The following is a 14131-nucleotide window of genomic DNA, read 5'->3' as shown; positions in this document are numbered from 1 at the left end:
CAGAGATATGCACATTCGGCAAGTGTTGATGGAATCTCTGTTTACAGCTAAGTATAGAGTGGTGCCTTCAGAAAAAAGAGCACACACTGTGAGGACAGAGGATTTTATCAGCACTGAGCTTGAGGCTTAGTGTGTTCAGTCATCAATAAATTATATTCAATAAATGACTGAATATAACTTTCAGGATTTGCACATTCCAAAAACAGTTCATGCCCAAGTCTTACCCTTTCTTTAATTGATAATCTCACCTTCATACAGTAGACTGTCCTGTGTTCATCCCAGTACTTATACTCACAATATGCTTATAATGAACATCCTTTAAATACACTCAGCACTATTTGACTTTATAGTATATAGTATATCTCTATTATATACAGTAAATAAGTCTATATAGATGTATAAATTTATAAACCCACTATCAGGTGTCACCCAGAAGAGAAGGGGTTCACGTTAGAGTCCTGTTCCTCTCAACAATTTTCATGTTATCATGACACTTTTGGCTCTGGATTACTCATTAGGAGTCTAAATCTAGATCTGTATTTCTGTAAAGCTGCTTTGAAGCAATGTCGATTGTTAAAAGCTTGTACAAATAATAACAAATTGACTTGAATTGAGTACAACTTCAGCGTTTATTATTATTTACAACGTTGAATGCAATCTTCTTAAAATCATTTACAGATTTAAGGGCTACTGATTGGCATGGCTACTTGATTGATTTGCTCAGGTCACTTGCACTAAGGTTCAGTTCCTGTCTGGAAATTTGCCAAATCAGTTTGTGGTCAAAGGTCCTTCATGCTGTGAACCACTGACCGTAAGTAAACAGTTCAATAAGGAAACAAGATAATACTTCTGATGCTATTCTGAAACTTAATTGTTGGATGGTAAATGAAATAGAATTCATTGAACTGAAAAACCTTTAAACATGACAACTGTCTTATAAAGGACAAATGGCTTCTTTACTGCCACCGTACAAAGAATATGTTATCAATATTTTGATACGTTATCTGTACATTTATAACACTCCACAGTTCCATTTTATCAAGTTGACTGTTATTAGATTATTAGTTGTTTGTTTGCTTGTTAAGATCTATTTTTGTACCACCCTTTAGCACTCTTAAATATCATTCTATTTGTGCCTTGTAGGGGAATCCTATAGCAGCTTCCCTTTCAGAAAAGGTATCAAAAAAAGACTTTGAGAAAGATATAATTGTTAACCATCCAAAGACCCCTTAAGGAACCCACTTTTTTTTTTTCATTGTTCCTTGTTTTCTTAGACATTTTTTGTAGATATTAAACAAAAATATCATCTAAGGCATGGTGCCCATGGGTTTATACCACGTATTATAATATTATAAATAAATAAATTCCTTTTCAGCTTCATTAACTTCTATTTTCCATGGCTAGATTTCATTAATTCTATAATGAACAAAAATTAATTGAACACACCCACCCACACCCATGTTTTTGTCTTACTATCCTTGTGAGGACTTTCCACTGACATAATTATTGATGCAGCTAATTAATGCTATGCCTACTCCTAAACCTATCCCTAAACGTAACTTCAGTAACCAAACTCAGTAATCAAATTAAAGCTGCAGTTATTGGGGGGGGAGCAGAAAAAAAACACTTTTCCTCATGAAGACCAGCCAAATGTTCCCATGAGGTCAAGACTAACAGATATTCCTAATCATTGTGGGGATATTTGGTTCTCATGCTCAGATACACAGTAAGATAAATTCAAGGACATTATACATTCATGTTGGTAATTGCATGTGTGTATTCTCAGAGAGAGAGAGAGAAAGAGAGAGAGAGAGAGAGAGAGAGAGAGAGAGAGAGTACTGACAAAAGTCCTCCTTTTATCATTCTCTTCCAAATAAATGTAGTGGTATGGTGAGTGGGGAATCCCCACTGATCCTAACACTTACAGCTGTACTAAAAGCTCAGATACTCTCAAAAGAGAGAAAAAAACAAACTCTCCTCGGAGATTCAACATTCTATGAAAAGTCTGGCCAGACAGGACTTCTTAGCAGGCTGTTCTCATACCCACTCATACTATCGATTCAGAGAATCTAGACAAAATTATGTGCATACCAAAGGTGAAAGGTCAGGTCATGAGGGTGCAGTCATTTGTAGAACACTAAGTAACCGGTGGCTCCCACCATGGTGGTCATGCATGGCATCTAACCTCTCTGACCTACAAATCTAACATTGGTTCAGAAATATCTTCAGATTGCAGAATGTCTGTGTGAAATGAAGACCTGAAATGCCCTGGAGGGGTGTGGAGCAGTTTCAGAACAACTCAGTTAATGTATACCACACCTTTAAATGCAAAGCAAGAACGAGAATTCATGCACCATTACATTTATCAGAGTTTAACAAATGAAATACAGTTGACCTCCGAAGTCAAGTTTTATGTTTTAATTAAAAATGTCACCATGCTTAAATGTTATTTTTTTCCAGCATGAAACTTGGGATGCTTAATTTCCCTGAAAATCTTTTTAAAAGCCCATTTCTATTAGAGTAAATTTAACAAAGTGAAAAAAGAGATTTTAGTCTGTTTCATGACCTCTTTATTTGGCCTCACACCTGTTCATTCACTCACACACATGCATGCACGCACGCACGCATGCACACACACACACACACACACACACACACACACACACACACACACACGAACACTTACTTGTCTTTAGAATGGTCTTCAAGCAGCTGAAGAAACTGTCTATTTACATAAACTTTAGTTACTGCTAACTGAGATACAGATAAGATTGGTTTCTTTGTATTGTTATGTATATATATATATATATATATATATATATATATGACATCTATGAGTCCAAAATGCATATGACCTCATTTACTTGTACTTAGCACTAGCACTAGGCACCTTGTAATCTAATCATTCGAGACACAGTAATATCAGATATAAACTTTTGATTATACTGCAGCTGTATTGCCCTAAAGTGAAAATGTCCTGTGTCAGTGGAATGCCCATTAGTGAACAGCACATGAAAGTTAAACCTGTTTGTACCAATGATGTCATTGTACTTTGAAGTGCAGTGGCAGTAGGGGGCCATTATGTAAGCTTAGTGTTAAACCATGCAGGAGATTTGAGCTGTGTTGAAACAAAATCCTGCTCACCCCCCACAGGAGCATACAATCACTGTTTAACAGGTGCAAAAACATAGATTGTGTATCATCATGACAAACCAGCACAAAAATCTCAAATAACTTTAAGCAAAACCTGGGCTAGGTTTGTAAGAAAAGGACAAGAATCTTTAATTCTAGATTATCAAGTAATTGAATGTTTCTATAATGTACGCTATATGGCCAAAGGTTTGTAGACACCTGACCATTACACTCATATGTGGTTCTTCCCCAAACTGTTGCCACAAAGTTGGAGTCACACAATTGGACAGGATGCCTTTGTATGCTGTAGCATAACAATTTCCCTTCACTGGAACTAAGAGGCTGTTCCAGCCAAACCTGTTCCAGCATGACAATGCCCCTGTGCACAAAGCAAAGTCCATGAAGTCATGGTTTTTCAAGGTTGGAGTGGAAGAACTTGTGTGACCTGCACAGAACCCTGACTCCACCCCCAATGAACACTGAATGTTGACTCCCCAGGCCTCTTCACCTGACATCAGTGCCTGACCTCACTAATGCTCTTGTGGCTGAATGGGCAAATCCCCACGGTTGCACTCCAAAATCTAGTGGAAAACCTTCCCAGAAGAGAAGAGGATATTATCACAGCAAATCTGGACTAAAACTGGAATGGGGTATTCGGCAAGCCCATATGAGTGTGATGGTCAGGTGTACACAAACATTTGACCATGTAGTGCACATGTTACCTTTTAATGATGTCTGGAAATCGTATCCTGTCAGAATTATGTTGGATATTGTCTTTTGCTACTTTGAATGCCACTTTCACATTCATGAGAAAGACTTGGAAAAAAAGCGGAAATGAGGAGTCACAAAACGGGCAATGCAGGGGGTCTTCTCCTGGCTTGTGGTGTGATTTGGCTATATGTTGACACCTAACCATCTCAATCACATGTGCCTGTTGAACATCCAATTCCATAGTTGGTCCCCTCTTTGTTGCTATAACTCCACTCTTCTGGGAAGGCTTTATGCTATATTTGGGAATGTTGCTGTGGGGATTTGTGCTGATTCATCCACAAGAGTATTAGTGAGGTAAGGCACTGATGTCAGGTGAGGATCCCTGGTGTGCAGTTTGTGTTCCAGTTTATCACAAAGGTGTTCAGTGGGGTTGAGATCAGGGTTCCGTGTAGGCCATTCAATTTCTTCCACACCTACCTTGGCAAACCATGTTTTTACAGACCTCGCTTTGTGCACAGGGGCATTCTAGACAATTGTGTGCTTCCGAATTTGTGGCAACAGTTTGGGAAAGGCTCACGTATGGGTGTAATGGTCAGGTGTTTACATACTTTTGGCCATATAGTGTACCTAGGTAGGCAAGGGCAATTGAATAAGATGTTTTGGTGAAAATCACACAATGCAACAAACTTCTAAGATAAATTTAGTTATTGAAAAATGCATTTAAAAAAAACCATGGGGGAAAATGTGAATTTTGGTCAGCCATCACAAGAAATTAAACACTTTTTCATGGGACAAATACTTATTTATGGAAATCAGTGAAAACTAGTTACGATATTAAACAGGAAAGTTAAAAACTTCTACTACCTATCAGTAACTCATAGTTACTATTATGAAACCATTATTAATGAGCCAGATAACACAAGGTCTCATCATAGACATAAAACTCCTACACATATGCACAAGAACGTCATTAAAAGAAAGCAAAGGGACTAACACCATAGCAACACGATACATTAAGAGTCGGGGGGTGTAAACTTTTGAACAGGATGATCTTTGTAAATTTTTATTATGCTCTTATTTTTTTTTTTAGCATTTAGTACTGCCCATAAGAAGCTACATAAGATATTTACATTTTTCCCATAAGTCAAAATAATAACAATTTACACTGATCACCCTGTTCAAAAGTTTACACCCCCCTCGCTCTTAATGCATCATGTTGCCTTCTTGAGCATCAGTGAATGTTTGCACCTTATGTAATAAAGGAGTTGTGTATGAGTCCCTCAGTTGTGCTCAGTGTGAAAAGACAGATCTCAGCATCATATAGCCACTGTTGGTAAGGGGTCAAATATGCAGAAGACGCTGGAAAAGAAAATAATGTGCAGGACCTGGAGGATTTTTTCTGAAGAACAGTGGGCAGTTTAATTGCTCAGGGCAAACAAGGGACTCATGAACAACTATCACCAAACATAACAACAGTTGTTGATCATCAAGATAACAACACACAGTATTAAGAACCAATGGTATGTAAACTTGTTTACTGGTTCATTTGTGTAAATTCAGTTATTATTGTGTTTTGTCTTATATATAAAGAGCAGTACTAAATAAAAAACAAAATGAATTTTTATGATCCTTTTTATTATTATTTTTTTTTATTATAAGCATTTTTCAGATTCTGCATGGGGTATGCAAATTTATAAGCACAACCGATTAAATACAGTATAATATTTATCTGAAATTATATATTTACTAAGTATAGATGTACATGTAAGATTCTACTAACATACTACTGTAGATTCACTCATGCACCCAGCCACCCCTTCTAGATCTGGCTTCATTTGTTCTTTGATTAAGTTTTATTTGGTTTTGAATTTGAAGGAAATGGGGAAATTTTTCACAAACATTCACCCTCTACTTAATGGTCTAGAACTCTGTAGTAAAATAAGATATGAGGGTATAATCAATATAAAAATCAGAATATGTGCTGGAGTCTTTATTCTGGTTTGCCATTTATTCTATTGTAATACATCATGTCTACGAAATTTAAGAAAGAGTGAAAACACTCCATTCTCCATTACATAAGCTTCTTCTGCTTCCTTTACTACTGTAGGCAATCATTAACATCTAGCACAACCAAGGTTCATAGGGTTGTAAGTTGGATCTGTGCTTAAACTAGCCCAATGTTTATCTGACTCACCTTGATAAACTTAACCAGTTTTTAATCTTGCTGGTCCTTTTACCTTGTTTGGGTTTTAAACATCCTTTGCTTCATGGAGGACATTTTCTGCTGTTTGGGAGCTTGTACTTTCTCACATCCATTGTATGCTTTCTTTATTATTCAAAGGCTACCGTGCCGAAGCTATTTTTATCAGCTTTTTGAATCATCACGCTTCACTGACTGCGTCTGCCTCGGGAAACTCAACCACTTGAAGCCCATGATTGTGACTCCTCACAATGTTTCAGGCCACTAGGCAGTGCCTCTGGAGATAGAATGGCAAATTAATCTTGAATTGTATCTTAAGTATATAAGGGTAAAATAAACACTATTCTTATTGCCAGTAGTCTGGATCCCTTATGCCTTCTTTCCAGAGATCCATCATTTCCCCAATCTATGGCTTCATTTATTGTTAGTTTTTTGAAAGACAGTCCCTGGAGAACCCTAGAATCTCATTTCCTGTGGATGGGAAACTGAAAACGGCTTGCTTATTCATGTGAAAGCCTGTGATATTACAAGGAAAAGGGGTCCTGGAGCATGTCATTTTAGCTGGGATACACTAACCATCTGTGCACGCTGGCTGGGCGCAGCTGTTTTAATAGCTGGATCAAATATAGACAAAATGTCAAGAACACTTCAAATCATCCTCTGACAATATGATGACTATTTGCTAGCATAGTGCACACATTAACAGTTGAGACGAAAGAGATTTCTCATTCCACCCGGTTCCATGAAAAATATCCCAGAATCAAAACAAAGGCGTGTTCACAATGTGGAAGCAACTCGTAATGCAAATGAGGGCAAACACGCTCTACAACTATTTTTGTAAAGACCAGCACTCTCTTTGTAAACATTTCATAATAAATCTTAGTGAAACATTATGAATAGTGAGGTACATATTCATAAGGAATGTTTCAATTAAAGTTCACAGACATTTACTTACTGTTAAAATGTGAAATGTGCTCCACCTAGTGGACTGAGCAGGTAATCACAGAAAGACCTGCTGAAACATCTAAACAAACAAACAAACAAACAAATGACACAGAGATAAAAAACACAACTTAATTTGTAGTGGTACAGAAACAAATTTTATTGGATGAATGGGAACTCCAAGAAAAGAAACACCACTTCATTACATTCAAGATCTAATTTACACAAGTAGGTGGCAAAACATAGTGAATGCATGACCATTCTATATTTGACGGATTTCTGTAAAAATAAAATTTTATTTTCATTGGCTTTAGGGCTTAGTTGGGGAAATCAATATTGGTCACAGAGAGCTGAGTGGTTCCAGTGTTAAAATAGCAGCGGTTACACTGGTTTCACTCAGCAATGCCTATCACGCCACAAGCCAGACGACCTCCTGCATTTCCTGTTTTGAGACTTTCCTCATTTCCACCTTTGCCCAAGTCATCCTCCTTCTCATGAATCTGAAAGAAGACAAGCATTCAAAGTGGCAAAAAACATCCAACATGCAATATCCAAAATAATTCTGACAGAATAAGATTTCCAGACATCATTAAAAGGTAACATACAGGTGCATCTCAAAAAATTTGAATATCGTGGAAGTTCATTTTCTTCCCATAATTTAATTCAAAAAGTGGAACTTTCATACATTCCAGGTTCATTACACAAAGTGAAATATTTCAAGTTTTTTTTTTTCTTTTAATCTTGATTATGGCTTACGGCTCATGGAAACCAAAAATCCAGTATCTCTAAATATTAGAATAATTCAGTATTCAGATAATTCAATTCTGATTTCGAACACATTTGAGAAAATCACTAAATGATATTGCTTTGCCATCATGGATTATTGTGTTTGCTCACCACCATGGTCCTGCCGATGATTGAATGCTGCCCGGTCAGTGACAACTGTTTGTCCGCGATGTGGATGATAGCAGTTCCTTCAGAATCAGCAGTCACATTACCCAGATCTCCAACATGCCTGTAGGGAATGGAATTGCAATTAGAGTGGTAATAAAAGGACAGTTGTGTCTCACACACACACACACACACACACACACACACACACACACACACACACACACACACACACACACACACACACATCATTTAGACTGGGACAAGCTCAGTCTAGATCAGCAAATATACTGTTGTCCTTTACTGATTTCTTGCTGATCTTTTGGGATTGGGAAAAAAAAAAACAAAAATACATTTATGATGATGTTGACAATAACAACAACAACCATCAATTCCAACACTGGTATCAATCGAATACTGTGCTCTTTTACGCATCCGATGTAATGTGATACTATGTGATATATAGCCAAACTTCAGGAAATGGCAGCAATCTGGACATAGTTCTGGACATAGAATACCATGAATGATGGTAATCAAAGCAAAGCAGACTGCAAACTGTGCTCTGTGTAAATAGCAAGAGACGGAACTACAGTATCTTCCCACCATACAAGAAAACTGATAATACCTCTCAACATAAAACTCAGTATGAAGAACTGACGGCACACAACAGCAGGCAAAAATATCAGGAAAAACTAGGGCTGCAACTAGCGATTAATTTGATAATCGATTAATCTGTCAATTATTCTACAATGAAGGGCACATGGTATAGAAGATGGATGGATTTCTCCAATGGATACTCACTTGCTGTCAGGAAAAGCCTTTATTTAAAATGGAAATACTGGTGTGAATTCTCTAACATTTACAGATAAGGATGTCAAGGATGCAAGCAGGTAAGGGTTTTTTTATATATATTATATATATATATATATATATATATATATATATATATATATATATATATATATATATATATATATATATATATATATATAAAAATAAAAATAAAAGAAAAAGGGGTGGGGGGGGTGACACGGACGGACGGAGAAACCATGCCAGGGCACGCGCTGCATGTTTGTTTTTTTGAAAGATATTTGCTTTACATACTCATTTCTAATTACTTTTAAGTATATTTACATCTGCCTGAAAACTAACTCTAAACAGGTAAGGGGTAAAAGAAGCAGGGGGGGGTGGGGGAGTTGTGTGTTTTATGTAGGGCAAAACAACTGTACATAAAACACATACACAAAAAAAGGATTCAATAGATGTGGGAGCTGAATACATCAATGAGACAAAAACAAGACAACAAGATAACAGTATGTTGGAAATCAGCTTATAGTAGCTTCTTTATTAAAACTTAAATCACACCAAATGCATCAATACAAATGCATCAATATGGCATACTTTATACACAAAAGACCACCTCATAAGTTAAACCCTACTTTTTCCTATCATTTATCCACCAGAATTTCAAGGGTCCGCTTCCTTTGCATTGCTGCATGCCTCAGCCTTGTCCATGCCCACTTTTCTTCCTCCAAGGCAACCCTCTTGCTCTCTGCAGCACTACTGGATGACCGGTAACCATACTCCTCAGACCTCCTCCTGCCTTCCATTATACTGCGTTAACATCAGGCTTTGTCTGTCACTCCTGCAGATTTAATGTTTTGGCCTTTTATCCACCTTACCATATTTTGGATCATCCCTTCTGAACATCACCGCAGCAGTTTTGTTATTGGCTTTCAGGGCGTATTTCACAGTCTGAATTGCATTGAATGTGGGGATGGTCATTTTGGTGCTCTTGGGGTCAATTACATCACCCATTTTATTAAATGATGACTACCAAAAGGACCGTGGAACATGGACAGAGCACCCTTCACGACCTTGCTTTATGCTGGGTATTTTTAATGATTCAAAGACATGGGCCCACCAATCCACCATGTCATCCCCTTCTCTGAAAGTGGCCAAGCAGGGATCCAAATTGTACCTTACTTTCAAGGTGTACATCACTCCCTGTTGTTGTGAGGTGTTGCTGCATAGTGGTCAGCTTCCTCAAGTGGATCCCAGCCTGTGAGTAGCCTCAGCATGGGGTCCAGGACAGACAGTGATCGCAAGACTGAACTCTCTAAAAAGGCAACTTCTGCTGCAGGTAAAGGCCAGTGGTGACCTATGCCTTGGTTACCTGAATGAGGAAAGTCTGGAGCAGTCAAAAAGGTGAGCTTTCACCAAAAGCTGAGGAGTTTGCATCTATGAAATGTAAAAAAGTCATTTCTGCGCTGAACAAGTCATGTCTGGAACACATTAAACAGCACATGCATCTGTCACGACAAGTCACGTTAATACACTTACGAGTTTATTTGAAGCGCTTAATATAAAACCACTCATGTTTTGGACAACCTGGATCGTGCACTTTGGACAACCAAAAGTTGGACAACCACAGCAGCTCACTGTGTCCTCCACTGTTTTTCAGATGTGTTTTATTCATAGAAATGTGTTTCTCACTATTGTGAAGTGACGTCATTGACAGGGGTTATCCACAGTGATGTCACAGACCCAACTAATCAATAATTAAATTTGTTGTCGATTATTTTAATTATTGATTATTATCGATTTTATTGATTAGCCATATATAAAACACTTTGTATTTTTCTTTGTATTCAATTTAATCAACTTATGGAAGATGTTTATTTAGCTAATAACATTTAAATCACTTAGTATATTTTACGTCTCTCCACATTGTATTTTTTGGTCACTGCGTCCGAGACAAAGCTGTCAAAGCTCGGATAGAAGCTAGTGCTCTTAGCACAAATTTGCACAGATAGCCAGATTGCCTTTGGTATGAGGTTTGGTATCGAGCCAGTCCATTTTCCACAACCCGATAGTAAATATTTTCACAGTGGATTTGGAGGTCTCTGGCTTTTTTGTTGTTGGAGTGTTTGATGGCAATATCTTTGATAATTTTCATTGGCATTGTTGCCCCAAGTTCCCATTAATTCCAGACTTTGCACCCATACATTCCCCAAACTGTTACAATTGTATAGGATGTCTTTGTATGGCTATAGCTTTAAGATTTCCCTTCACTGAAACTAAGAGGCCCAAACATGTTCGAGCATGACAATACCCATGTGTGCAAAGTGAAGACCATGAAGACATGGTTTACCAAGGTTGGAATGGAAGAACTTGACTGGCCTGCACAGAGCCCTGACCTCAACCCCATTCCTTCCCAGAAGAGTGGAGGTTATTAGAAAAGAAGTGGGAAATAAATGTATAACGGGATGTTCAACTAACACATAGGTGTAATTGGTGAGATGTCCACAACTGACACACACTTTCAGCTATATAGCATATTCATTATTATTATCATCATCATCATCATCATCATCATCACCACCTTCATGCTTTCAAAATGCATATTCATCTAACAAACTATGAAACCATAGTGCAACAGGGGGCAGGCCACAACTCAACAACTGAAACTGGTTTCTCTATGTCAATATAAGAAAATAATGAGAAAAGTAAGACTTTTTATACGCTTATCTGTGAAATCAGCAAATTCCTAATGAAACCTTACCTGATCTCATCATCTGGCCCACCATGGGTCTTCTTGTGGGGGTTGAAGTGAGGTCCTGCACTGATGCACCCTAAACATTAAAACAAGTACAAGAGTGGTGAATCATCGACAGTAGAGCTGCAACAACTAACCGATAAAATCGATTTTGAAAATCGTTGTCAGTGAATCTCATTATGGATTATTTGGTCTGTGCGTGGCACGGGTTACGTTTACTCACCACATTACTTCTGTTCCGAAAACACATCGGAGAGTAAATACTGAATTTATGTACACTATGCACTGTGTACTCTACTGTCTAGTGTATGACTTTTAGAAGGGCAGTATAGTCTCAAATGGAACACCAGCTATTTTTGTTTTACTAACTGAAGTATAAGCCATTTCCTAGTCAGTGGCACATTTTGTCATACGTACGTAATGTGACACTGCTAGCTTTAGCAGATACGCAGAGTTAACAACAATGACTTTCTTCAGTTTACTGTTTGTCAACATTACCTTTTATTCCTAACATGACCTCAGTCACCATCAGACGGGGGTGTAATAGTCAAGATTATTATTATTATTATTATTATTATTATTATTATTAATTAGGACTGTAGTTTAATTCAGTGCTTTTTGTGCATCCATTTAAAAAAAAAGATGAATAAATACATTTATTTTATTAAAATATTTATTCATAATTTTTTTTATGCATGCACAAAAGCACAGAATTAAACTACAGTCCTAAATGAATAATATATATTCTGGTGCGTCTGTGTGTATTGGGTTCTTTTCAGTCTTATAATTGGCCAAACTGTTGTGTAAAGTTTTAGTCTGAAGTTCATATTTGTACCTCAGTTTGTGGATTTTATATGTAAATAAATGAAAAAAAGGGGCACTGAAAGTTTAATCGAAAAAATAACCGGCCATCTAATGGATTATGAAAATAATCGTTAGTTGCAGCCCGTATCTACAGCACATTTCAGTGGATGAGCATCTTGGTACTTAACATTAAAAACTTAAGAAGGAAAAAACAAAACCTACCATTTGTGTTGTCCCCAAAGGCATGGACATGAAAGCCATGCAGGCCAGGGGTCAGGCCAGTGATCTTTCCCTTCACAGTTACTGGATCACTTTCAACCTGTAAAATAATGGGATAATTAATACTTCTGGCAGGACGGCCTGAGTATACATGTTACAGGGATGGACAGTTCAGTAGCCTTGGTCCCTGGGATAAACAGATTGTGTGTCCGGGATATTCATGTTTTTGTTTTTTAATTCACAGATACCAGGCAGACAAATAAGTTAACCGAGTATTTAGTTAGATGAAAAACATTACACAGCTCATTCACTTATTGTATCACTTCATATGGAAGTTGCCTTTCTGCAAGACAGGTCTGATTTGACGCCCTTTTTTATTTATTTTTATTTTTTATTTTTTTAAATCTTCTCCCCTGACTCCAAGTACCCGAGCTCGCAGTCACTTTATAGGCCATAAGTGTAGTGCACAGTGAGAGATTGGAGACAGCCTCCAGCTGCAAGATGCACCATATAGTTGTAATGTTAGATAAACGGCCCACGTTTGCACCTGCATCTGAGCTACACTACACCAGTGAAATAATAAGCCACTTCTCACACCAGAATCCACTGCAGAGCACTGCATTAATACACCTGAAAAACATGATGAATTTTGCTAGTGTGACGAGTTAAGGTGATGAATTGAGGTCAGTGAGGTGCATGACTCGGCAATATGAAGACCTCACGGCATTACGCGCTATAATCAGCAACGGTTAACTCCCTTTATTTAAGCTGCATGACTTTAGCTACTGTAGAACGTCTTTCGTTTGGCTAACACAACTTTATAGCGTTTAACCAAATTATATATCGTGTGGCCCTTACATTTACATCGATCAATATTCAGACGCCACTAGAATGTCTCTGCTCAAACTGTCAGGAGCAGAAGTCGCTTCTGTAGCGTGCATACTTCCTAGCCTACTAATATCAGTTAACAGCTAGTTGTAAAACTGGCTAACAGACGTTAGCATTGCTGCTAATATGCTAAACAGAAGACTGCAGAAAAAATATTATGATAAAACTCTACCTGCTGCTCAAAGTGAACTACGCCAGTCACGTCGCCTGTTCCTTTGAGGACGCAAACAGCTTTCATGGTGATGTTGGTTGAAATTGCGCTGAGTATGATAGTGAACTTAAACTCGTAACAACGCGCAAGAACACGGAATACTACGGCCCCTACTGTCTGTAAGTAATGGCAGGTTGTGCTGATTGGGTTAGCGAGTAGGCGGATTCGCACTGCTGATTGGCTGAGAGAGAAGGCGGAAACGTGTCGCTGATTGCCTTAGCGAGTAGGCGGAGACACACAGCTGATTGGCTTAGAGAGTAGACACAGCGATAGAGCAACGGTCAATCGGCGAGGTAGAGCGGAGACCAAACCGACCATTTTAATACCTGAATTGGCGTTATGAAATAGAGTAAACTGTTCTACAATATTTATGGTGACAGACTAAAAACATACATCCTTTTTTTTTTACCTGGACGGTAAATGGGTGATGTAAAGTGGGCATTTTATTTTTATAACAGCATTATATGCTTTATGTCACACAACAGTGGTTCACAAAATGGGGTCCATGTTTGCAATATAGGTCATTTTGGTCACCTGAATTGAAACGATTTAACTCAAACCTCAGCAACCCCCC

General features: G+C 37.9%; 1 protein-coding gene across 1 annotated transcript; it reads right to left on the bottom strand.

Annotated features, from left to right (window-relative positions):
- Positions 1–7120: 7120 nt before the first annotated feature.
- Positions 7121–13680, bottom strand: sod1 (superoxide dismutase 1, soluble). The gene is made up of 5 exons (XM_053644652.1): positions 13519–13680; positions 12462–12558; positions 11442–11511; positions 7883–8000; positions 7121–7485 (listed from the first exon to the last, which is right to left on the bottom strand). The coding sequence occupies exons 1-5, from the start codon at positions 13582–13584 to the stop codon at positions 7378–7380; spliced, it is 459 nt and encodes a 152-aa protein (XP_053500627.1). The 5' UTR covers positions 13585–13680; the 3' UTR covers positions 7121–7377.
- Positions 13681–14131: the final 451 nt, after the last annotated feature.

The sequence above is a fragment of the Ictalurus furcatus genome, chromosome 16, assembly GCF_023375685.1.
Source record: "Ictalurus furcatus strain D&B chromosome 16, Billie_1.0, whole genome shotgun sequence".
Lineage (NCBI taxonomy): Eukaryota > Metazoa > Chordata > Actinopteri > Siluriformes > Ictaluridae > Ictalurus > Ictalurus furcatus.
The sequence above is the reverse complement of the archived record's forward strand: the minus strand, read 5'-3'. Positions and strand labels throughout refer to the sequence as shown.

Excerpts from the sequence above, each read along its gene's own strand:
- sod1 (XM_053644652.1), bottom strand. The coding sequence starts at position 13,584 with ATGAAAGCTGTTTGCGTCCTCAAAGGAACAGGCGACGTGACTGGCGTA. Across the intron at positions 12,559-13,518 it reads TAGTTCACTTTGAGCAGCAG|GTTGAAAGTGATCCAGTAAC; the intron begins GTAGAGTTTTAT and ends ATTATTTTACAG. Across the intron at positions 7,486-7,882 it reads TCATCGGCAGGACCATGGTG|ATTCATGAGAAGGAGGATGA; the intron begins GTGAGCAAACAC and ends GTCTTCTTTCAG.